Source organism: Anopheles ziemanni, chromosome 2 (assembly GCF_943734765.1).
Source record: "Anopheles ziemanni chromosome 2, idAnoZiCoDA_A2_x.2, whole genome shotgun sequence".
Taxonomy (NCBI): domain Eukaryota; kingdom Metazoa; phylum Arthropoda; class Insecta; order Diptera; family Culicidae; genus Anopheles; species Anopheles ziemanni.
This window is the reverse complement of record NC_080705.1, coordinates 4,546,608-4,573,446: the sequence shown is the minus strand read 5'-3', so window position 1 is coordinate 4,573,446 and position 26,839 is coordinate 4,546,608. Positions and strand designations below refer to the sequence as shown.

The 26,839-nt window shown below is 45.8% G+C and overlaps 3 protein-coding genes across 4 annotated transcripts in view; 2 read left to right on the top strand and 1 right to left on the bottom strand.

Annotated features, from left to right (window-relative positions):
• The window catches only part of LOC131281640 (aromatic-L-amino-acid decarboxylase), a 160,719-nt gene that overhangs the window by 54,738 nt on the left and 79,142 nt on the right, over nt 1-26,839 (top strand). The gene's annotated exons all lie outside the window — the stretch shown is intronic.
• The window catches only part of LOC131281639 (inositol-pentakisphosphate 2-kinase), a 79,190-nt gene that overhangs the window by 7,898 nt on the left and 44,453 nt on the right, over nt 1-26,839 (bottom strand). Inside the window, exon 1 of one of the 2 annotated variants that reach the window (XM_058310984.1) lies at nt 18,467-18,735. The exons of the other annotated variant lie outside the window; for it this stretch is intronic. The gene's annotated coding sequence lies outside the window, so the exon portion shown is untranslated. Of the gene's footprint in view, nt 1-18,466; nt 18,736-26,839 lie in introns of those variants that run through there. 2 annotated transcript variants of the gene reach the window in all.
• On the top strand, nt 484-1,232 carry LOC131283146 (uncharacterized). The gene is made up of 4 exons (XM_058312723.1): nt 484-531; nt 600-764; nt 839-997; nt 1,074-1,232. Exons 1-4 carry the CDS (start codon nt 484-486, stop codon nt 1,230-1,232), a joined length of 531 nt encoding a protein of 176 aa, XP_058168706.1.

Below are 26,839 nucleotides of genomic sequence, written 5' to 3'. Positions count from 1 at the left end.
GTGTCACAAAAAAAAACAAGTCATTTTAACAAAAAAATAACAGAGGGAATTCCCTTACATAAAATAATAGTAATAGAAAAAGAAGTAAAGTGCCAATACTAAACCTATAGACACGGGGTGTTTCAATCACTTCCAGCGATCCAATTACTAATGGCAGTCATAACCGACTGCTTTGATCAAGCAAACAAGATAAACATAGGCATATTAAAATGTATCCAATAAAAACTATCGTTTCTGTCAACAATGTTTCAATGCGATGTTTTCCCATCGGCAATGGCTATGACTACTGTGTTGCGCAGCTGTCGGAAGTTTAGATAAAAGTGAAAACTTGTCACCCACGGAAAGGGATAACAACCACAACACATTATTGATCGTATCGAATGGCTAATTACGTGCATGCAAAGCTCGCCTGGTGCGAGTTAACTTTTGACAGGTGGTCCACCATCGCTCGGCATTAGAATCGAACTCTCAGGCGGTGGGATCATGTGGAACATAATTTTGTGGCTTACGTTATTGGTGAACTTTTCCACTGTAAGTTGTGATTTTAACTGTTCATGTTTCCACTGGATAAGAGTAATTTTCGTTGACGTACTTCACAGGCTAAATTTGTGATAGAGGTGAACAAGTTATTTAAGGAATGTCCCTCCATTAGCAAACCGTTTCCATGGGACGTTTCGGATCTGAAGATCTTTCTTTCGGACGACGACGAGCTGTTCCTGAACGGAAAACTAGTCGTCGTGAAAGATATTCATTCTCCGATCGGGGTAAGTGAAGGAGTTGGTATGGCGTCAGCACTGAAGCTAGTGAATTAGACTACAAATGAACAAATTTTCCGCAGCTCAACATCTTCGGGCAGAAACAAGAAAAGGGAGAGTGGATCCCGACGCCGTACGGAAAGCGGGTGTTGAATCTCTGTGGCGCTATGCTCGCCAAGCACGAGATTTGGTACTCCGTCACGAAGCATATGAACAACACGCGTTGCCCGCTGTATGCTGGAGTGAGTATAAGCAATGGGAATTGAATGTTTCGACCGGAGGAAAGCCCCAATTTAACATCCAAAACATTCCTTCCAGCACGTGGAATCGTTCAATATGGTTCCGTTGGGTACCTTTGGGTTCGATGACATCCTAGCGGAACTGGTTGGCGAATGGCGAGTGATCGTTGAGGTTACTACCGGAGTTCCACCCAGCTTGGCATGTCTCATGAACGAAGTGTCGGTACTGGAACATTAATAAATGTGGAGGAGAACACATCGAGGAAATTATTTAAAATACCCCAAATTTTGTGTGTAATAGATACAACGTTTTGATGTTGAGAACCAAACCTGCTCAAATCTGATAACTTCTAGGTCACTATACATGCCTTGACACATTCAACGGTGATTGATGACACCTTCAAGAACATTCGTCTTTATCGTCAGTTCTTCACAGATATTCAAACGACTGGCTTGTCGTCGTTTCATACGTGCTTTTAATTTCTTGCCCCCTCTATCCAGGTCAAATGGCACAATTAACGGTGTTTAATCATTAATCGCAACACCAAGTGCAGAAGATGGCGCTCTCGGCACCATGCGTCCATGAAGCGCACGATGAGCAAGATTGGAACGAGAACAAAATGGCCCCTGCACGAAGTAATGGCTCCGGCCTTCGAAAATGTAGTCCAACCAAAGGCACAGATCGAGTCCGAACCGATGATGATCGCACGGAGCATAATTGTGATAATCGCGATAAACATGGACCGGACCTCTCCACCACCTTCGCTACTGAAGCGCTGGTTTCGTCCTTCAGTCTTTGTTCTTTACATCAACGATGTAACTCGTCGCTCTTTCTCTCCCTGAACCAAAGGGTGCTGTTCCCAAGGTGGATAGACATGTACTAGAGAGCAGGTTGTGCGTATCCATGTCTAATTTTTGTTGCCGCTACGGCGGGGAAATTCGATCCGATTTCGGCTTTAGCTCACCATAATTCAATTACTTCTCGCCCACGCCCCCCCGGTTCGGACACACCGTGGATCCTCAACCGGATCGGCATTGGCCATCGAGCATTTGGGGGCCGGAGCCGAATCCGGTGCGATTTCCAGCAAACCAACCAGAACAAACGAGTAAAGGCGCCACACACTGGTGGAGTGTAACATAGCAGTAGGCCAACTTCATGAAAAGCAATCTACTAACTCACTGGACTATTGAACGAAATAAAAGAACTCGTTTGAATAAATAAACGCAATATTCTGTTCCTAACGAAATTCGGGGTAATCCACTGTTTTGCCAATAAAATAACACAAACCTTATTCCAACGCCCTTCGCTGTAGATTATCACCCGCCTCTGAACGTCCGTTGGTGTTCCGATTTTGGCCGATTTACCTTCGAAAACACCATCAGAGCAGGCCGCGCGTTTCGGCGTGAACAATCCGGTGGCTTCGGAGAGCTCGAGAGGTGCAACTAATTGCAAATTGAGATCAATAACGATCATTAAAGCTGTATCTCGGCCTCGGTACCGGTGCTTGGGAGAAGCAACGGTGATGATGCTGCCCCGCTTGATGTACACGCTCTACAAAATCCGCACCACCACCATCTCCACGCCAACCTTTTCTCCTCCTCGTTGCTGAGGTAACGAGAAGTAAACTGAAATAACTGGCTAAACCGGTTATGGCGTGCACGTTCTGGAAGAACTCGACATTTACCTCGGGAGTTTGTTTTTTACTTTATTTTGGGAGTTAATAACTAACAATTAAGTGAAGAGAAATACGAGCATTTTGCTTCGTTTTAATTGTGTACCTCGTCAGGAAAAGCAGGGACACCATTCTACTCCTATCTATAATGAATCCTCTTCCAAGGATCAATGTGGGTTTTAATTAATAACAGACTTTATTACCAGTTCCTTTCCTCGAATCTCCTAAAGGGATGTCTAACGAACATGAATGTCCTTTTTCCCTTTCACTCACTGCCACTGTAACGTATCTTTCGCTGTTCACCTGTGTTCGTTATTGACGTCATCAATAAGGCAATTAGAGAAGCTTCCGAGCAGACGAGCACCGTACGACCGGTGTGGGAAGAACGCACTGCGCGCGATGCACTTCACTTACACTGATATCGCAAAAGGGCAGTCTAAAGTATGGGGAACATCGGTTGCGGGGGAGGGGAGGAATTGGAACGGAATAAACGTGATTCGTAGAAGCCTTGGAAGCTCTACTACAACAGCTCTCTATCGTTACTCATCGAGTACACGTAGACCCAGCTGCTTGCTACCCAGCACGTCAATGTCGTTCGCAGCACAATCAACCCAACCGGATTTGTGTCTGCTGATTTGTGTACATGCAGAACCGATGCCGGGGCTGTAGGCTGTGCAATGAGGAAGCAAAACAATGAGCATGTCCTCCAAGACGATCCGTGGATGATTTACAACACGGAAGACACTGATCGCACACGCAGTTGGTGGGTGGAATGTTGAGTGGAACGGCTTCACACTCTCTTAATGACGCCAAGTTGATGACGCGTTCTGAGCTACCAGGAATTTTATACATGACTTACAAGTTCTATGATCCAGTACCGCACAAGTCCCTCTAAGTCAGATTAATTTAATCTAACTTTTCGAGGGTGATTCCAGGAAGTTCACAGCTTGAGCACCTTGGATTGGCTTCGTTGGTTACGTCACGTTGGCGAACGCGTGCACCGCCTTAGGCGTCCCCGGGGGCAACTGGATCAAACGAGATTGCCTAACGACGCTCGAACCGCTGGCGCCCGGAGAACTTTGCACCAAACAACTGGAATAAACTCTGGCCACAGACACGGACTGGTGTTGGCTGTATTAACTCTCCCGACGTCGATAATGGGGTTTTTTGTCTACAGCTTTAAGTCTGATGACACACTAAGAAACACGCCAAGACCAGCTGTTGGCACACAGTCGACTACAAGAAAGAAGGCAACATTACTTGCAGCACACACTGCAGCCGAGGGGGTCAGCGCAAACATCCGTTTCCCGGGGGTTGGTGTGTACGTCATCGACGTATAGGGGGGAAACACCTGGGCCGCCCACACTTGTTCATTTGTTAAATGGACGCGGGAAAACATTCCTCAGCTGAGAGGGTTATTGAGCAAAATTTCGTTACACCAGAGGTTGGCCCTTCCCACACACGTAAACACGTCGCACTGATGACGTAGGTCCTGTGTAAGGTGGCCCCCGGAACAAGTGCTTCCCTCACATCCTAACCTGTAGTAAACTACATGTACCACCTTCCCGGATGTCCGCCTCGATTTTCGTCATTGTTTAAATACTTTTCTTACATCTCTTTCATCCCACTTTCAAAAGAAGCCAATTGAAGCCTTGGTTTAGACAGAAGGATCTCCCTCGGTTACTAGTAACCCACAGGAACTTGAGACAATCGTACGTCATCAACCAAAGCTGCCTACGTCAGGGGAAAGTTAGGCGTCAAGGAAAACATTTGAGGGGCTTGTTACCTCGGGATCTGATAACGCCTTATCGGTAAACGCGATCCAAAGTGATCGAACAGCTACGATGGGAAAAGCCATGGAAAGTTCCATTCAGGGTTTTTTTGCAGGAAAAAGTTTTGTATTTGACGAACAAATAATGTTTAATAAACGACAATAGCTCTGCAACAAAAAATTGATGATGAATAGTGTGTTCTACAATAAGTAGAAAGTCAGTAGTTGAAGAACTTAACAATAGAAGCCCAACTTAGAAGCTCACTTATCTGCCATATGTTGTTCATGGAAGTTTTCAGTTCTATAATTCGATTAATTGTGAAAAAAAATCAAAAACAACAACGTGATTCTAATATAACTAAACCGCAGTTACAGATGTTCCCGTCGCATTTCTCCCATAGACTAGACACGCGCTGTCCCATGTGTCGTCCCACGAGATTAGCGGCTAGAAATGGGAGTGGGTGCATGTCACCAAACGGGTTGGCGTGCGGTTAATGAGCCACGGGTAAAGCCACACATGAAAACTCGGAGTTGGACTGCTGCCAGCGATTTTTCACAAACGGTACCTTTTTTCCAATTGATGAAACATGATGTGGAAAAAAAGGAAGCGGGGAAAAACAACTACTGGGCGGTGGTAATGGGTGTTGAAATGAAGCTAAAGTACGTTTCAAGCTGGCATCGGCTAAACAAAGTTCATGTAAGCAGCATTACATGCGATAGTGTGCAAAAGCAACCGACGCAGCTTGAAGTATGCAAAGTAGCAACAATTTCCCGATGTGAGAAACAAAAAGAAGATGGCCGATGATGAGTCGGGGGCCAGGGTGGGGGTGAGTTTTCAATGGAGTTTTGTTCTCTCCTCAAATGTGTGTGTGTGTCCGAAGAGTCGGTGTCGGTGTGATGCGTTCAACCGATGCAACCGAGAAGCGCAGTCCAAACGACGACGATTGGGAAAATGTGTGTTGGTTGGTCGGAAAAATTTGAATAGTAAAATATGCACGACACGCTTCACGGCCGTGTAAGTATATGTGCCGCCTAATGAGCGCGGTTGGGTCCATTCCAACAAGAAGCAGAAGAGCCGAGAGATGCTATCATCTCTCGCCAAACGAATCATTCGAATGGAAGCTTCGTGGGGGGGGAGGGGGCCCACCCACCCACCGCAAAACGGGGAAAAGAAAATCCGCGGTATGGGCTCCGCTTTAAATGAATACCTTCTCCACCCCCCTTTCAACCCTCTCCCAAAAGTAAACACAATCCAAATCAAAACACAAAGAGAGGCTGTACAACAAATCCCAAAAGAGATAATAAACGGGCATCGGTTCGGGGGAGGGATTGGGTGTTGGGGGGATTAAATCAAACGCGTATCCTCGGAGGTTAGGGGGCGCCAACAAAAAAAAATGGGGGGGATGGCAGAAAAATTATCCCACCAGTGGAAACCCGGGGGCCAAAGTGTGGCGAAAATGGGAGATTAAAATGGCCTCTGTCCGCGAAAAACACTGCCTCCAAAGGGTTGGTAAGGAAGAGGAGGGGGAGGGGTGGGGGGGGGGGCAGCAGGAAGGATTAGTGATGCGCTGATTCACGCCAAACACAAAAGAGTTCAAACACAAAGACCAAAGAGGCGCGTTGGTGGCGCCCGAAGTGGAGACGAAGTGGAAGCCCTCGAGGGTTTTTATTTTGTTTTTCTTCTGCTGTTTTGTTGTTCAAAATTTGTTTGATTCAATTTGATCTATCCAACGATCGACTACCGTACGGTAGTAGTACCTTTTCCGAGCTACCGGATTATAGTTTTCGTTCCATTTTCTGTGTTTTGAGGTTAAATCATTAATGTCATCCTTATTTTACCAACCGAAGAGAAAGTCGTTTATTTTGAACTGACATTTAGAAGAAATTATCTCACGCATGAACTGCAAGTCAAACCGGTAACATAGAAGTGAACATTTCTTGACTAAACCGGCTCGTGATTCTTTCATAATAGCGCACCGTTGGCAATTGGTTCGGACTGCGCGACAAAACGGTTACACTTTCCCAACACACTCCTTTCTCAACGGTGCATGTAGGAGAGAAGAAAAAAAACAAGCCCGTCGGTCTAAACTGCCTTTTGACATTCAACACTTGCGTAAAACGTCGTGAAGCACGTCATCGATCGGATTAGCAAATGCATGTGTGTGGCGTTCCAACACATCGGTTGGGACACCAGCATACACGACACCGTCGCCAGTGGGCGAATTAATAGTTTTACTATTTTCGTACAAAATTGTACCACCTCCCCCGCAAGATCATCCCCCTCCCTCCCTTCCGTGGAGAGGATCGGCCCGTGCTGGCAAACGGCCCAAATTTTTGGCTTCCACCATCATTGCGTGCACGTGCTTCGCGGCCATGTTGGACACCGTAGCCATAATGGAACCGCACAGAAGCCAGTGTCCAGTGTCCATTGCCGGTTTTAGCCATCGGTACCATCCGAACGTGGGTTGAGGAGGGGGGGGAGCAAGTAACGATGGGCGGCACATTTATCTCACGTGTTGTTGCGGAAAACGGGCCTCGGATCGATACTGTCTGGCTGGGGAGGGAGTGGAAAATTGAAGGAAAAAAAGAACGCGGTCCCATCGATCCGTTGACCCACGAAATATGATACTAAAGCCCCCTTCGACGTTGGAACACGTTCGAGTATCCGTAGCGCTTCGGTCGTTATTCCGGTTTCTCCCGGCCCATCGCCTCCCGCCGGGTTCAACAAACCAACTAATTGAACGGTGCAGCCAATGCATTAGAACGGAACCGTTTCCCAACGCATCACCCACCCTCTCCCTATGTGGAACATCTTAATTCGTGGCGTTTTAGATTTCCTTTCCTCGAAACGTCCATGGGGGGACTCGATCGAGTCCAAAAGGCTAACTAAAAGGCAACGCAAAGTGAAGCATGGATCCGAAATCGTTTTTTCGCTGCTTCTCTTCCTTCCGCCACTAAGAAAGCAAACGCAAGTTCACTATTCTCCACCGTTATATTCTGTCTTTTATGTGTTCGATTTAGGTTGCGTTACTTCTTCAATTTGCTTGGTTTTATTGAGGTGATTTGCTTCGTTCGACATTAAGACAACAAACAAAGAAGGTGAGCAACTTTTAGTATAGGAGTATAACGAAAACGTAATAGTAGAATAATTTTTAAATGAAGATAATGAAAATAACCTATTTCTAATACCTAATAATATTTACCCAGCGACATCTTTATTCCCAATGAGCACACAATTGTTGAACGATACATTTGAAAACCAATGAAGAACCATCGACAAAGGACATAGTAAACAGCATTAATAGGTGTACATATGGAATGAGATTCTGCAAGCGGATGAGCAAAACAGTCCGCCTAACGGTGACGACTTGCATAATGAACCGTGCCGTGCGTTCGAATAGATGCATAAGGATGTGCTTGTTCAATGGCCATCAGCAGCAGGATTTGCATTGAAATTGAAATTCCATCCGTCCAGCCATCGGTCGTGCCGCCCTTGTTTGCATACCCTCGCACCCGGGCTTGCAGATTGGCAAGTCCGATAAGGATTATAGAGTTATTGCTAAATCGATTTTCTACTGTTCTTTCTCGTGCTGTACTGTTGTTTGTAAATGATTTTTCTTTTCTTTCATACTAAACAATTAAATTTTACTATTTTTTACACTGCACAAAGCTGTACAAAGTTAAGCAACATGGTTTATGATTTTGGAAAGTGTTTTCGGTAGATACAAAGGTAAATAACATCGTAAGTTTTAGCGGTTATCTGTATAAGAAAAATTGTAAAAGAAGAGCTTGCTTATGACCCAACACGACATGGACATCATTGCCAGTTCAAACACCTCTTCGCCACGCTTTTGAGTCATCCACTTTCATACCTCCAAAAGCTTATGATAATTCGTGCAAAATTCCCTTTCTTCGCGACTTCGCATTGTCGAAAAGCTGCCTGCCCGACTTTATGAGGTTGTAAAAGCAAAACAACTCGAGGCTTTTCTTCTGTTTTATGTTTTTTGGGCAATGGGAGAAATTAAATTCAACTTCTCAAAATTAGCCTTCCTGATGACGCGCCGATTTCGCGATCGAATGCCCGAAGCGGCCCAAAAGCTACCAACCCTTGCCGCTCGCTGACCAGCGAGGGATTGTGTGTTGTACGCTGTATGAATAAAATATTGTTTCACAATACCGTGGACAACCGTTCATTAATTCATGTTCGGACGGTATATACCATCCTTTGGTGCAACCCATAGAGCACACCTCAACCATTGCCGGACCCGTCTCAGCTAGGCGATTTGCGCAAAACGGTGAATGCCACAAGAGAAGATTTATTCTACACCACCTTCCCTTGCCCCTCATCGGCGGCACCAATCCTTTTTCCTCGCTTCGACACTGGTTCTTTGGACTTGCAAATCCTTGCACATCGGCGGAGATGTCGAAATCGGTCACCGAAAAGGGATTCTCCAACAAGTCACGTTGCCATTTAATGTAAGCACACTCGATCGAAGCCTCACATCGGTTCTAAATCTCAAGGTAAGGCCTCAAATGGCCTGACGATAAGCTTCTTTTAAAGCGAGACCATTTTCAAAGTGTCGATGTAAATCGTCATCGGCCTTAAGCAGGAACCTTGTAGACATCGCCAAACAAAATGCCATGGCTTTCAATCTGTATTGTTCAACGACCGTGAAGGGCCAAAACGTGCGTTAATAACATTATTATTATTTGCCTCCATAATGGATAAGGTGGGACTCGTGTGGGACAATTTTGTTTCTGGGAGAGAGACGAATAAAAACAGAAAAACATTATGGTAAGAGAAAATTGTAAAATAAGAATTAGTACCAGAACAAAAAATGTATATTACCCAAACAGATAAAGCAAAACAAAAACAATAAAGTGTCGTAACGAAAAACAAGATCACCAAAGTTGGGAAACGAGAAAGAAAAAAGGCTGTCAGGGATTTTCGCTGTCCACACCGTTTGGCCATCCAGCGATCGCATCTGGCGTTGATCGGTTGTTGATTTTTCAAAATGCAAACGAAGCCCGCGATAGGAATACATTAACCTCGCTAAAAGCTGACACACGAACTGAACCCCCGGCGGGCCTTCTCTCTGTCTCTCTCTATCGAAGAGATTGTGCCACGCACTGGAGTGGCCAGACTTATAGAAGAGGCATTAGCGTGTCGCTTTTGATGGATGAAAGACGTAATGGGAGAAGAAGGGGAGGGGAGCTAGGTTAGGAAAGAGTCAGAGCATCCAACGGTCCATCTATGCTTTTCCAACTCGTTTGGTTGGCCACTCCGGTTTGCATACTCCCTCCTCTCCCCCCACCCTCTCCCTTCACTTCACAATCAGTCCATTGCGATCTATGCTTTCCTAGCTGACGGCCGTCCGTCCCTTTCTCCTAGCTCGGGAGGGAGGGGGAGTGTGGTGGTTGCCCTTTTTCCGAACGCGCTCCATAAAAATCACGCTGCCATCACGGTTAGAAAGCTTCCAAACCAAACCGCAGAGGGAGGTGGGGGGGCCAATTTCAGCGTCTTTCACTTTGTCAGGCGAGTGTCCCAACGGCGCAGCTGGACGCCAACGGAGGCAGCCGGGAAGGTGGTGGTGGCCAGGGAGACCGAAAGTTCAATCAACCGTCCGCCCCACCCCTTCAACCGGGGGGGGGGGGGCGAGCGAGTTCTCGCAAGGGTCGCGGGCCAAATAGGAAAATGGAAATGGCCAGGCTGCGAGATTCGAACGCATATCTAATGTCGCACTCGGGGTGGATTTGTCTACGGTCGGTTGGGTTATTGCGAGAACAATCATTTGCAACCGTGAACAACAATTGCCCAATGGTATTAATTAGAATCTAATTTCATGTTTTTCTATTGCACGGCTTTGAACGAACGCTGCAAGACCGGGAGATTTCTATTCACATTGCATCAATTCTATAAAAGGAAAAGCACACAGATGTAACTGTCTAATTGTCCTATAAATTTATATTGGAAAAAAATGAAAAAATATTACGAAACCTAGCTCATTCCGTTTCATTCTAAGCATATATTAACAATTATTGTATGAGAATGAAAAAAGAAACCATTCATGATGAAAACAAAACTGCCATAAAAAGCAATAGTTGTCGATGGAAACAAACAACTATAACTTCGACGTTAACCCCGGCCTGGCCATATCAGCAAACGCTTATCATGCATCCATAACTCATGGATTTATTACCTTCAGCCTTGTGAGGATTGAATTAACTCATAAGGAACTCAGGATCACAATTGATTAAACTAAAAACTATAAACTACAAGTTCAAAAGAGCCTCGTTTGAGTTCCCAAAATTTATTTTTTCTTAAACTATGACAAGACAAGAAACCACAACCGTGAAACTGGTCAGGATCGGAATCGAACGACCGGCATACATCATGCCTATGTTTTACGACTTGAAGGCTCCCTTATCACATCTTAACCTTTGCTGCAACTCGATTTCGGAATGGTAAAGCAACAACAGCAGATAGAAGAAATGAAAACATCACAAAAACAGGCTGTTCAGGCTGAAGCGGTCCAGTGTCTCGTTCGCAACAGTCGAGTTGCTGAATGCATTCGATGAATGTTTGCCGCAAAGAAGATCCTTCCATGTGCGATGGCGAAAGATGCAAATGGACCGAAGCATGATGAACTGCCACATGGTTTCACGCAATGTCCAACGTAAAGTAAAGCGAATGGACAGGATGACACTGGGAAAACATGCTCCAGGCAGCTGATAACGCTGCGTTCGATTAATTAAACCCATCCTCAGAGCTTCGGACCGTATCAAGTTGGATTAAGAAAGACAACTATTAAGTGGACGTCACCATTCTTTATTGGAACCATGCCGTCATATGAGAAGAGGAAATATATGTAGGGAGTAGATCGGACCGATTCCTTATCGCTTAGAACACACAAGCACGTTGTTGCAGGAAATAACATGCTTAAAGAACGTACAAAAAAAAGAAACTGTCCGCCATTAATTACATTTTTGTAAAAACACACTCGTGAGCTAAAAATCTGGTTCCTTTCTCGAAGACCAAAAACCGGTTGCCATCAAAACTAACGTCAATCGTAAGATATGCTCGCTTTGTACCTGCATTGTTCTGTCATAGTGTCAAAGGTTTAACACTCTCGCGTTTCCTATTCTTGTTCCGCGCGTGATTTCCTGAGATCTTCCGCCTTCTGTTTTGCGAAACTCCGTTACTCACGACCCGCGAGAAGACATACAGATCACCTCGGAAGTGAATTAGTATGCTTCCCGATTGGCATTCGATCGTCCCCACCACCACCATCATCCCCCCACCACCGTGAAGTGATCATTCAAGGTACGTCCGATTCCTAGGAGAAGTAGCGTCCCACACTTCGAGACGTCTACGGAACTAAAATTGGATGACCCGGGTTAGCACATGTACCGTTAACGGCGTCGAGCGAACGTCACACCATCCATCCATCCATCCAACCAACCCCCTTGTCCCCTTCCGCCCCCCAAACCGCCCTTTCCTTCCTTCCTGAGGGTCGTGGTAACGAACGCACCACTCGGCAGTTCTCCTCTTTCTTGCGACTTCTTCGCTCAAGGTGAAGTGTCAAGCGACTCGTGTGTCCTCGGCGTGGTTCAACCGGTGGAGGTTTGAGATGGGAGGGGGTGGGGGGGGGGGGGGTCGTGCACACAAAAATCAGACATCGTGGCGTAGCACTATAACGCTCCCCAGGTCCCCCCGAGGAAGGAAGGTAAGTAAATTGGAAAACCGTTTCATATTTCGCCAATTGCCAGGCAAAACCTTCCCTTCGGCGACGGCTGGAATATGCCTGTCGCCTCCCCCCTCTGCCCTCCCCTGCACTTTTCAACACCAAATCCCAAATTGTCGGCAACGAAATGGCGTTGGACAGACAGACCGCGGATGGATGGATCGGACAGGCGAACAACGGAACGAAAGGCAGACAGCGTAGCAGCGGTACAAAACCCAAACATGACACTCCTCAATTGGGTGAAGGAAGGGAGCTGGAGCAGTGGAGTGCAACTGCATCATGCACTCACGAAATTGCATTCGCAATCCAATTGTAGGCGATTGCCGGCTTCGCCAAACCCGAGCGGCGTTTTGCTTGATTCTTCTTTTCTCGCTGGCAGCAAACTGTGTGTTCCCATGGCTTCCCCCCCCTCCTCATCCGTGGGGCTTTGGGGTGGGTAAAGGGTGGAGGGTGCGGTGCCGATTCCCATCCCGAGAACGAACGCGTCCACGAAGGACAGAAGGGTAGAATTAAAATCAATAAGCTCTATTGAGTTAAGCCCTTTAACCAGGCGCGATGAGTTTCAGTCATTTAACTACGTCGTTTGCAACCAACTACGCACTCGACTGGCGAGAGACAGAGACTCCCAGCAGCGTCCCAAATCCCGCCCCCCCCTCCCCATCCCCCCTGGCGGAACAAAGTGTGGGCCGAGTCGGCCATACTGTTTACTGGCAAAGGAAAAAGATAGCGGAGACACTGTGGAGTGGTATGATAGTTAGCGCTCGAGTGCAACGTCTCATTGCGTGAAGCATTGGTTTTTAAGTGGAGTGGACACATGCACATAAACCTAGATAGATTAAATCGGATCAAGTGGAACGCTGGTAGAACGGAGAAAATGTAATCGCTTTCAGATAGGGAGCGCCTTGGAGTGCAGGTGCGTATTACTTTTTATTTCATAAACAATTATGACGGAATAATCTTGAAAAAATCTTTTTTCTTGAGGAAAACATAAAAGCGAACAGAAAATCTTGCTTAGTAAATAAAATGTGTTATACAAAAGATATAAAAAACAATAAAACAAAATTATTAACATAAATTACCCATTTGGAATCAACAAGAGACATGATTAGGAAGACGTTGCCAAGACTAGAACTATGAAAAAAACTTCGGAGTTCAAACGCCTACATGAAAATCGATAACGTAAGCCTACATGAAAATCGATTTAAACATTAGCTATTTAACAAAAGGTAATAAGGTAAAATAATAAAGGTAATTTTTATTCCAATTAACTTGGCTTGATTTATTGTTAAGTTGAACGGCAAACTTTGGGTTTATACCTCCACAAATTAATCAATGTGATAGTATACTTTACTAATTATCTTAAAAACAACTGTTTTAGTGTTGCATTATATTATATTATATATTTGATTGTAGTTTAACGATGTATTTGGAATTGGTACTAGTGTATTTAAGATGAGCAGAAATGAACTATAGAAAAGTAGGCTGTAGCCTTGGTTCAGAAAGTTTAATCTCGCATACAAAAAAGTAGCATTAAGAAGCTTTAAGTCCAGTGCAACCACCATGATGCTTGAAAGTTTCCAATTGAAATTGAAAATTGCTTTTATTTATGATGAATTTGAGATATTTAAATATGAATAACGTAAAGACAGTAGTTCACAGTTAGTTGTAAAACAACGCATTATAGATGGTTTCATAAATATATGGTAATAATATTCAAGAAATCTAAACCCATAATAAACTATAAATTGACTAATTTATTACATATGCTTTTAAACAAAGCCATATATTGTAGGATTAATCTACAACTTGGCTATATGGTTGCCAATGTGAATGAAATGTTCCATCTGTACTTCAGTTTCAGGAAACTCAACGGACCGACAGTCGTGCCGTGGGTACACGATCCGAACCGGTTTGGAGCCGATCTAATCGGGAACTCGCTTCCTATGCCCCAACGCCACGCCACCGGAGTACTAAAGGTTCAATCGTGAGTCCGGGACACTTTTTGATTTCTCAATACCTACCTACCTACGCTGGAGCCCCGTTCTTTACTTTCCATTCCGTACGATACGATACGATACGATGTCAAGTATTGAGCGCAAATCTCCGGCTTCGACCGGGGGCCCGGTTTTTGCCGCTTACAAGACTTGACACTCGACATACTTCCGTGCCACATAGTCCAACAACAACAACAAAAACAGCAACACCGAACCAGATCGCGCGCTCGCACACACGAGAGAAAGGCATCGGAAATGGTTGACGGCATCGAGAGTGCAAAATGCATCGCAATGCAATCCACCACCCCCACGGACTTTGGGGGCGAACGGTGTGTTTTTTCCCTCCCCCTTGGTTTTAATCGCTTTTTACTATATGGAACGCATTGCCTGACGCCCCAACTCCCTTTTTCCTGGTGTTTTCTACTTTGGTTTGTGCTTCCCTGTGTTTTTTGTTTTTGGTTCAGCGTAGCCAGGGAAGCGTTGCTATCGTAAACAAACATCAACATGCCACCAACCTTCCAACGCTCCAACAGAATCAGAACAAACGCAAACCGACGCCGCCGCCCCGGGAAAGCAAGATTTTCCGATAGTTTCCTTCCACCGCACGTTCGGGTCGGCCGTTTTCCGGTCCCCGCTGGGATGGCAAGAAGTGCATCCCGTGTTCCACCGGCACGAGTTCGTGCTTGAAGTGAAACGGCAACAACAAACAGAAAAGCGTCTACATTTAGTGCATCCAAAACCACCATCACCTTCCTTTTGGGTGTTGCTCACCGTTTTGCTCCAAAAACGGACCGATCTGAATTTCCTTCCATTTTGTTTTTTGTTTTTTCCTTTTTTTAACGCTTTTCCAACCTGAATATTCACACTCCGATGTGCACACAGCAGCCGAAACTGTGCTGAGGTAAACGACTGCAGAAACGACACCAGCTGAAACGCAAATTTTTCCGCGATCTTTCCGACCGTTCTCCCGTCTGCATAATTACCCCCGGGCGGTTCCGGCCAACTGGACACCGCTGTGTAAACGGTGCTGTTGCACAACGTGCAGTTTTTGCACATCGATTTGCAATGCGTGACGACGACGGCGGTGCATGGCGACAGACGGCGGGGTTTTGGGTTCTTTTTTTTCGCCAGTTTTCCGTTTCAGAATAAACCAACTGTACCGTAGGGAGGAGTTCTTTTCCCAACAAAAACAGGACAACATACGTACGTCCTATTAACTTTCCATCCGTTTTTGTTGAACGCAAGGAAAAATTATTGTAACAATTCATTCCGACGGCAGAGTTCAAGGAAACCATCAAGGATGGCGTCATGGGAGAAAGTTTACTGTTTGAAACAAAGAAATGGCTCAGGATTAACAAAAAAAAACCCGAACCCGAACAAAAACCTTTTGCTTACACAATCAATCTCGGGGTGTTGTTTGTCGATCTCGCATGGGGGGAAAAGAAAGGCACACTATCTTTCGCCAAGACACGGTCCAATATCTTGGAGGTGAAGGATTGAACGGTTGTAGAAAGAAAAAGAGTTCCCTTTCGTCGAGAAACCACCCCGCACTTTCAGGGGGGAAAGGCCAAATTCAGCCAATATTTCACACCAAATCGCCATTGGCCAGCACACGGGGAGGACAAGGGACCTTTTCCTTGTTCGATCGAAAGCCGAGGAGAGAATGTTGGCGGGAAAATTGTTGCAAATTAGCAACGTAATTCACATGCATTCGAGAGACTCGGCCTTTTATCTTTTCTCCGTGGGTTTCTGCATGCTTTGCCCATTACACTCCACCACTTATTTGTCGTCGATTTTACAACCCCCACCCCAAGGGGAGAGTTCCCTTCGCAAGGTGATGCCCTTCCATCCAACCCATGAATTGCAATAATTTCACCCAACCTCCGACCTGCTTCCATCCTCGAGGACGATGGGAGCGTTCTAGTCATTTCGCAAATCATCATCATCATTATCATGATCTTCGCACGCCGCCAATCAAAATGGTGAACACATTGCGGCAAACTTCTTGGTGGTGGTGTCTCATCTGAAACCCGCGTTGAGCGCGTTGTTGCTGCATCCATACATTGTAGCGTGGCACGTAATCTCCGCCGAGCAGGTCCGAGGTCGACCTAAGAAGTCTTCTTAAAGGTACCTTTTTCCTTCCGATCCTCGAAGAAATCGCCCCAAAAGAACGGTCGAAATGGAATGTTCGTGACGAACCGAACCAACTTACCAATATCTATAGCCAAAGGAACGGTTCTAACACTAACATTGTGAGGTCTCAATGGAGGCCTTAAAAAGTTAAGTTTTATTAAATAAACTTTAAGTGCTCGATCTCTCCATTGACACCGGATTTCACCAAAACGCTACGCCAGCGACTTCAACCTCCGCCTGTTTTGTTGATGAACGCTAATCAGTTTGTTTATTGATTTGTGCCATTAGACAGCGCCACAGCGGAGGGTGAAGATGGGCTCGGAAGGGTGAACCCGGCGGAGGCGGGTCTCGATCGTACGATCCTTTCTATTTTGCTTGAGCTTGACCCAAAAAAAAAAGCAGTTTATGACCGGCTCACGGGGAGAAAGGTGAGTGTCGGACGGGGGGAGTGATTTATTCACAGTGCATCCACCGCCAAGGGAGTAGCGATCTGCTTGGGGACCCCTTTGATCTTAGACACTCCATCAAAGCCGACGTGGTTTGCATTTTGCGGTCCCCCGTTCCGAGGTTGCCGGGAGTTGTTGTAGGCCAAATAATTCTCCTTTCTTCGCGTGGGGAGTGGAACAATTATTTATTATGCACCTAAACCACCAGCACAAGGAGTAGTAGGTAGACCTTCGAAGCCAAACGCTTTGATTTAGTTCATCCGCGCCGGGAACGAAGGAACGGGACCGGGTTTGATGTGTAGTTCGAAGCCCGATCCCTCCTTTGGCGGGTGCCCTCTATATTCTTGGTTGGTCCCGACATCCCAAACCCGCCATCGTACGCGGAAGCGTGTTTTCTTTTGCAGTAACGATGCCGCCTCTTGGGCGACAAGATTAATGACATCGATTGGCAACGCTTCCTGCTTCGGCGGAGAAATGCTACTTTTTCTGCTGGAAGATCCTCGTCGAGCCTTCCACACGTCGTCACCGCGGTAATCCAGTTCCAGTTCCAGCGTCAGCGGGTGAATGTGTGGGCCCCGCAAGCTGTCGATGGAGTTCGGGAGAAAATAAGTGCATCGATGTGCAACGCGGGATCGCTAATGGATTCGTTGCGCGTTCGATTAGCGCAGTTCCCATTTCCTGCCAGCTGCACACCACAGCCTGTTTGTGGATGGCGGGTGGTTAACCGCATCGGAGTGACGTCGGGAAGCAGGAAAACGGACCCACCACACCACATGCGCTTCACTACAATGAAGCAGAACCATCCCACGATCAGGGCCGACGACGATCGTTCGCGCGAGGGAAACGTTCTCAAATTTCCCTACGCTAAACGACTTTCGTTCCGGCGGCAGCAAAGTGCAGTTGTAGCACACAACACTGTAACTGGAGAAAACGGAAACCTCCGAGCCCGGGGGGGTCGAAACTATTCTCGAAGCCATAAATCAAAGCTCAAACGAAGTGCAACGTGCAACGGGGTTTCATGGGCTGGTTTCTTGCAAGATGGTTTTGACTTTCCATAAGATGACTACAGCCGATCAACAAACAAAAGACACAACAATGTGTTCTGGTATTCGTAAGATAAACAACTTTTTAGAAAGGCTGTATCTTTCCAAGATGTTCAAAACAAATAGTCTTGTGAATAAGGAATAGATAATATAAAGGATAATCAACAGAGATATTATAAAGGAGAAGAACAAAAAAGAAAAAAATAATTCAAAACAAAGCATGACTTTAGAGAATTAAGGCAGGAACGAAAAAGTGTTGAATTAGTTGTGTGTCGTTCACGTTTAATGTTACCTAATAAATTACATTTATAGTTGTAAACAGTTTTTTCCAATAACATATTTAATATGTCTTTTGAAGTTCTTTCTCCAATCTTTTCTTTTATCACGAAAATACGTTGGATTAAAAATCCAAGAAATCACAAAAATCCCAATATTTGATTTTGTTGATCATCCCGACGTTCATCGAGGGCTGAGGCTAAATTTAACCAATGACGAACAAATCTCGACTTGTAACACCGTTTTACAACTCTGCCAAAACAAAAAGAAAAAAACCCACCACCAACAAAAACGTCCACAAGAACTCTCGGCACCGTTTAGCCGGCCCAAGCGAAAAGATCAACCTTTACAGAAATGCTTACATATTGCCGTCTGTTTACAGCTCACTTACCTTTACTGCGTAATAACTTTGAAGCTCGACTGGTTCGTTTTGCTGCGAACGACGCAATTTCTGCTGGATTTTTGGTTGTTGTTTTTCCACTTTTTGTGCCCCGTTACCTCTCGTTTTCTCCCGCACCCGCGTTCAACTGTGCCGAGTCGGAACGAGAAATCGACTTCTAGCTGGACGTTTTATCTTATACGGTTTATATGCGCGGCCGTTCCCGTTCCCTTGGGTGTTGTTTTCGAACACACCAACCGCGCTGGAGCAGGAGGAGGAGGAGGAGGTGGCCGGCTACTCGTCGTTCCCGGCACGAAAACGGGTGTGAAATTATGGACTAAAGTTTTCCTTCCACGTTCCTGCCGACGCAACTTTTGATGGTTCTCGAGAATTTGTGAAGCAGGAGAGCGAACCTCGGACAGGCTTGGGAGCACGAAGGAAAGAGTGAGAGATCTGCAATGAAAGGAGGAAAAAAAACCGTAAAAACCCATCACTCTGGGGAAGACCAAAGCACCAAATGGATGTTGCGTAGCAGGAATACCAAATTATTGGAAAGAGAAATTGATGGAACTCCAGCTCGACGAACAGACACAGCCCTGCATGAGGGAATCCGGGATGGGCAGGCCCGAGGAGGGGGGGGGGGGGGGGGGAAGAAAACGTCCGCTTCACGCACATACCCGCACAAGGTGGCCACATAAACAGTGGAAACATTAGCCACATCCGTCGCTACGAACACAACAACCACCACCAGGAGGAATGTTCTTCCAGCCAGAACAAACACCAGAGTTCCCTTTTTTTCTGGAAGCGATCCGACTCTGCGCGACCTCTAAAAGCGAGGTGGAAAGATAATCTTACACAACTCTTCACGTCCTCACCACCCGACTCAGCCAACCGTGTGCTGGCCGCCGAACAATCTTGATGAAAGGAAACCTTTGTCCGCAATATAAGAGAGGACCGGAGCACCGGAAAACGGGCAGCATAGAAAAGCATAAACCGAAAGCATGTGATCATGCGAGCTCTCGATCGCAGAACGCACACTGCCATCGAGGGATGCGCTCACCACTACGAGTTCTTAGGCCGAGAAGCCCTGCAGGTGCTGAGGACAAAGAACAACCAGCGTTCGGTTGAATTCCTGAACAATTCCTCAAAAACTGATGAGAAACGCAACAACTTGAAGACCAAAGGATAAGAAAGCCGACCACAAACCGTTATTGCCTCTTGCAACACATCCTACATAATTGATGAACCATCTTCATCATCAAAACCGGGCTTGAGTTTCTAATTTTTTAAGATAAGATCGTGGTAGAATCGACAAAATTCCGGTGAACGGGGTCACACCATGCCCTTCGAGAAAAATCTCGACCGAAACGAACCGCATCCCGGGTGTCACATTTCTCTCGAACCGAACACAAAAAACCCCGTGTGTCCCGAAAAACGATCGCAACAGCTTCATGATGGACGGTCATTGGCAAGAATACAACGCGAGCTCATTTGCGAAACCGTAAAACCGACTGCACCGACTTCTCCGGTGACGATGACGCAAGTAGTCCCCAAAGGAAGGCCCAAATGTGGGGGACCTCTATTGCGCAGCGACTCAAACGGCGTCCGAAACCAGAAAACCCAAAACCTGACCCCCTCCGGGCGATAAATAAAGTGCTGAGTGGAAGAGAACGGAAATGAAAGACGCGAAAAAAAAACCGGTGCACTTTACTACAAACTTATCAAACAAGAGGGAGAGGTCGGTGGGCGTCAAGGTGCACGGGATTTTTGACACAAACGTCCTAAAAGCAGGTGAGATGAATTAGATGAGACTCCAAAAACGACGATAGAAGACTATGACTGTAAGTAGTGTGATTTTGAAACCGAAAATATGATCATTATTTCGATTCTATGGAAGCTTCAAATCCCATATTCACTAAAAACACAACATTACCAACGCTTGCTATGATAGCAAAACACCAACGCAATTCAAGGAAAAACAAATGGAGCCTCGGTATTTGGATTAACTCATATGCAAATGGGGAGCATAATATCGACTGTTTTACAATTCGATAGCATACACTCTGATTTAGATGAATATTGATGAATATAAGGTAAGAATGCTTTCCGAAGCGCCATGTTGGTATGCAAATTGCATAAAATTGGAATCGAACATTGTTTTGCATGAGAATTTCCCCTAAAATCGATTCAGAACTGTTGATAACACGGTTGTGGCCAATCTTGTTTAGATCGAAATTTATTTGTTTTCAGGAGTACAATACTTAAGCAAAGGGGAGCATAGTTAAAAGTTAAAATACTCAGCAAACTTTGAAGCCAAGTTATTGGCAATACGCTTCTGAAACTAGTAAGCTTCCCATGACCTCTCGGAAAATAATACGCTTTCGCTGCAACAATCCTTCCAAACTGCAAACCCCCAAGGCTCGCAGAGAAAGCGGTCCAGGGTAATAAAAAGTTAACCGATCGTTTCGATTGCACGCAGTAATAACCAACTTCTTGGTCCATCATCACCGTGACGACGACGACGATATTCTTGATGGTGCCCCTGCGAACCGCCCTTTATCTTCTGCGGTTTCTTATGGGTACTTTTTCCTACTCCATGTTCTTCTTCGAGAGAAAAAATTCTGCAAGAAATTTCCCTTCAGCTTAACTCTAGTTTTTTTTTTATTCCTCGCTCTTGTCGCCGAAGGATGTGAAATGCGCGGCGTTGATAATAACAAACCGTACCCAACCGGAAAATGACTCACGCGATAAGAAAAAAAAGGGGGAAAATAAAGATACGACAAAAGAAGACCAGAGAAGAAAAAAAAGCACAGCCCTATGGTTGGTGAAATTGGTGGGCTAAACGAGTATCAAACAAAAGCCCCACCACAACAACAACAACGAGCAGGATGAGCTCCACGTGTACGTGAAGAAGACCAAATAAATAAATGTGCAAGTTCGCAAGTTCGAGAGCGAAGCGGGGAAAAAACGCATAAGCAAAGAGGAAAAAGGCTTTCCCATTGGCTGGGCGGGGCGGGGCGGGGTTGGGGCCATTTGTCATACTCACGACTGTCATTCGCCGATGCGAATCGAGCCAAACAATGCCAGATGCATCCAAAATACTCCATCGTACGCCATTATCAATCTTTATGCACCGATGGAGGGCGTTGAAAAAGTGCATTGGCGTTCTGCAACGTTTCACAAATCGTTTACGAGAATGAAAACTCACTCGTTCACACAAATGCATTTTATTATCTGTAAACAAAGCTAATGTTTAGAATTTAATAAAATAAGTGTGTATGTGTGTGTACAAAAGTACGGAGTAATGAAAAGCTTTATTTACTTATCGATCGTAAACAAAACGCTCGAAACGAAGAAAGTCATGAACGTTGCGCTTTAGCCCGTCCCGGCGCAGAATGCACAAGGAATGCATTTTGCATGTGTGCACGTCCGCGAATAATGCGCTTTCTGGCAGAACGAGAAATACGCCATTTCGAAACAATTACGCCCTTAACCGGCAAGCAACTCGTTTAATATGTTGAAAGACCCCGGTTGAGTCGTGCCGGTGCCGTTTGCATGTTTTCATAATTTTTTGATGACTTTCCCCATCGTGCTGCTGCCATCCTTCTTGCCGCGCCGTTCCCGTACGTTCTGCGGTAAACAAAATGGTAGAACGCATCACGAGAAAGCAACAGAAGAAACCTTACCCACTTCTTCCTTCAATAAGCTGATGCACGACGAATCGTTGAGACGTTGAGTGAATTTTGTATCTGTTCGGCCCTGAGCTGGAACATCTCGCGGAGACATCGAACTCCGTGGGACAGTGGGTCAGTTTTATCCTTATTTTCTATCGTTACAATATTTCAATAAACGGAAGGTATGATAAACTTAAACTTAAAAAGATTTATTACACCAACAAACAAAGTAGGCTATGTTAAGAATAAAAACATTACTTCAGTAAGACATTAACCCCACAGTCTCCTCATTAGTGGCTCACTGTGCAACGAAGTAATAATACCAATTTTGCACTTCCACCACCTCCCTGTTCTCCATCGTTCGGCAACCCTCTCTTCTGTTTTTTTCTCCTTTTTTGCATAATTTAACCGATGCGTGTGCGATGACAACTTCTCCCCGGCGCACCGATTATGACCGCGTGTGACGAAAAAAGGCGAATGACCACCATCGGACTCGGATGATGGCCGCCAACCAAGTGCCCACGGTGGTAATCACGTACCAGGGCACGATTTGTACGGTTTCCATATGTTTTTTTCTCCCCCCGCTGACTGACTTTTACACTCCGTCTACGTGGTTTTCACGCTATTTTGGGGTTGTTTCGTTTCCACTCGCACTTTTACACATTGCGCCGACCGGACGACCGGTTACTCCCGGCCGCGTAAGGAGTGTGGTTCGTTTTTGTTTTGGGGTGCTTAAGTCGGCTGCGTCCGAAGCGAAATCGGTTACCCAATGCACCCAACAAACCAACAAACATCATCCGACCGCGCAGCATAAGGAGCCTCGCGCGTGGAGACAAGGTTTGAAGGAGGTAGCTTTCAAAAATACGGCATAATCTTGGGCCCCTTTTTTTTTTTCATTCACTCCCTCCCCCTACCGGACCGGTTTGTGAGTTGGTTTCATTTTTTTTGTTTATTTATTACCACCTTCAACAACGGGGGACATTTAAAAATCGGAACACAACCGATACTTTTGCCCAATTCGATGCCTGAACCGGAAAATTACTCTTTTTTCCATATTTTTATCCTGCGGGGTGAGTCCACCTCCGACAAAACGCTACAACTTGCGCTGGGAACGGTCATATTAATCTTTATTTAATGGCGCTGGAGCATCTCCACACCCAAGCTCGGCCGTTCGGGGGTTTGGCCTGAGGTTTGGAAAAACACGACCCTTTTGGTAGCTTACGTATTTTTTCATTTTCAAGCCAAGGTGTGTCCCAAATTGCTACTCGATTCACAATTGAACGGATCGTGCCGTTATTATTATTTTGACTCTGCCCGAGCGAAGCCCAAGGTATGTTTTCATTCTGCCCAACATCGCCCGGGACATCGCCCCACGAGGATCGTGATCTTTGCCGTCGAGTTTGACATTTTAACCTACCTTTGTGCGGTGGCGAATCTCGGTGGCTTTTCGGTTGCGACAGGCGTGGCATCTCGGACCGTTCCTGTGGCCATTTGCCGCTCCGGATGATGAAACCCAACTAGGGGATAGTCCTTTGAAAGCGAGCATTTCGATCTGTAGCAACGGTTTTACGTTGGGTTGGCCCTTTCGATTGTCTTTTGTTTTGGGCAAAATACGGCATGAAGGCTGAGAGTGATTTGATTTCTTTGCATTCAGAGCTCATCTGCGTTCGTATTACCTTAACGAAGCTCGTTAACCTCAACCAAGCAAACTACACCTTTGGTCATATCTGTTGGAGACTTTTAACTATCCACCTTATCTTATCCAATTCCCGCAAAACCATCTTTTGCCAGGGTTTTCTTCTAACCATTTGGGTGGTGTTTTAGTATCCGTTCCAAAAAAAGCGTCAACCTCTTTTAATTGGAAACTAGAGATCTTGGACGCACGAAACGACCAAACAAATGACCAGGGGTCTGAAGGTAGGCCACTTTGGGCCTTCGCACTTTTTACGGCCCTCGAGGGTTTTCGAGGTTCCATCACCATAGATGTTGATGCCCGAAAGACATTCGTCGAGCGCATTGACACCGTTCGGGGTGGAGGCAAAAGAGCCGAGAAGACGGGAAAAGAAGTCAACCTCCCAAGAAAACACAAGTCGTCCGGTAGAACCGAAAGGTGGGAGGTTTGTCATTTATTTAATGACTTCGGGCAGTAGCGACCCGAAACTAGTCAAACTAGCCGGTCCGGTCAAGAGCGGAGGCTTTGGAAGGCTTTTCTATTTACTAAAGTGAGTAGTTTATGCGCTGGAAACCTTCGTCCATCGCCAACGCCAACTGGATGTTTTTCGTTTTAGATTCCCACATTTGCTTCACGTTTCGTTTGCGTTAAGGAATGGACGTACATTTTCTTCGGAAGAGTGCAACCAGTGTTGTTTACTTTCCGTCCTACCGAGATTAAGAACCTTCTGCAATCGTAAAACCTCCCCCCAGATGGGCGCAATGGGAAAACACAATTCGGCGATAGGCAAACAGAGAAAGAAAGAGGGAGAAAACAAAAACACCTTCCACACCAAAGCGCGTAAAACTAACTTTCCCGGCCTCAGAAAGATACTTCGGGTGTTGGCGCATTGTCATCTGTAAGCGATCGTAAGCGATTTCCTGCGAAGGAACAACACACCGAGACTAGGGAGCTAAGAGCGAGTAAACTGTAGAAGCAAGGCATAAAAACACCCGTGGGATCGTATTTTCCACATGCGAGTGTCCGCGCGCATGCCGAGACGTCGAAGTGTGGAAAAACTCGGCCGGGTTCTCGATCTCTTTTACTTTTATTGCCCACTACTTTATTATTATTTGTGTCACTTCGTTTTATGCCGATCCCAGCAGCAGTATCATCTTTGTCATCATCAACGTCCGCACCAATACGAGCAAGGAAAGGCTATAAAAACAACAAAATCTCGTCCAAACACCGGAAAAGGGCCCCGCAAGAACCTGATGCTTCTGGGTAGAGAAAGGAAAGAAAAGCAACGAACAAACTCGAACATACATACGGGTGAACACCAGCTGCCACCAGCATCATTCGATCGAGCCGTATCTCGTCAGCATAAAAAAGGCAGCCGCGCGTTTGTTGATGATCAAGCTCGTCCGATTTAGCTCACGGATCCGATCCGCGAACTGTACGCCTTTGTATTCGCCAGCTCAGAGTTGTTTTTATGTTTTTGCTAACATCTTTTTGCTCTTCACGGGGGGTTGAGGAACATGAGCCATGAGACGGAGAGCAAACGCGTCATTTTGCTTGACGGTTGTAGAACAACATCTGGAGTTCATTTGCGATGCCCACTTGTGGGAAGAGCGTTTGTGCGAGAATATTCCCGTTTGTTTTTATGACTTAACGCTATTAAAAATAGAATTATGATCGGTAAGTCGTTTGGTGTATTTTTAAACTAATTTATATATTTTTAACGTCCTATGGAAGTTGTTAATTGGAGTATCACTATTTAATTTTTTCCAAAGAACGGAAACGTTAAACGGTAAAGTAACGTAAGCGGCAGGCTTTAGAACGCAAGGTATTATTTACAAAAACACACAAACAACAAACCCCATTTCCTGTTTGGAACATCCATTTTAGGAGACCATAATGGCCAGCTGTTCCTCAAGATTTGAACCAAAGCATAAACATTCCGCACCACGAACCGAACACACCACACAGCGGGCACGTAATGAAAATTCCTTCGTGAATAAACTCCGACGCCACGGAAATGAGCGTAAACAACGCTGTTTTTCGGATATTCATGAGCAGAAAATAACCCAAAATAAACGCTGCTGAATGCGGCCGGCCATATTGATCGTGACGCTCGTCGTCGATTGAGTTAGTGAGCGAAAAACAGGACAACATTTCAATTTAATCGATTCGATTCATTATCTCCCCGGCGCGGCTCGCCAATTAACACTCTGATCTCCTACTAATGGCCGGCCCTACCCATTAGGGCCACGCAACATCGTCACATGGAGGCTGTGTTTTGATGTTGGTCTTCGACGAGATCTCTCCGGGAGTGTGTTGACCAGCGTGCGATTGTTGTTGACCCGAGGGGGCGACTGGCAGCTTAGTGGGTCTTAATAACAGTCCGTGTGTCCCGCGAGTGTGTCCTACAATTAAAGTGAATTATTCCAAGGAAGGGGGAGGGGAATCGATCGGATCAATGTACGGCGTACAGCGTACAGCACTAGATAACAAGCCGGTCCCGGTAGCTTCAATCGATGAAGAGCGGACTACTTGGAGATTATTCCAATACGTTCTTCGCACTTTGTAGTTTGTAGCCTACAGTTGGATTTATTTAACAACGTCTCCGCATTGCATAATATCTGTCATTTGCCCCTCCGGGGAGAGGCCCCCCGAGTGGGTGAACCCACGATGATAGTGGTCATTTGTAGGACACTGCCGCTCCGATTGCATCGCCATTGCAAAAATCCAACATCGAGTGCGCCCTTTCGTTGATCCTGAAAAATGGTGAACTAGCCGTGCTCGTCGGCGTCAATATTGACTCCTCCCCGCGGTGCCCGGGGACGCGAACCCCAAACAAGGCGCAAGTTTACGTAAAGCCTTACGTCAATCGGGTGATTGATGTAGAATTGCGCAATTGGAGAAGAAGTACAAACTTTAATCGCAATGTTGTGGAACAAGGTTTAATAACAGTATGGTAGGGATTGAGCCGAGCTAGATGAATATTTAGAAAAATAGTAATAATGAACAAATTGATAAACGAATGAATTTTGAATGCGA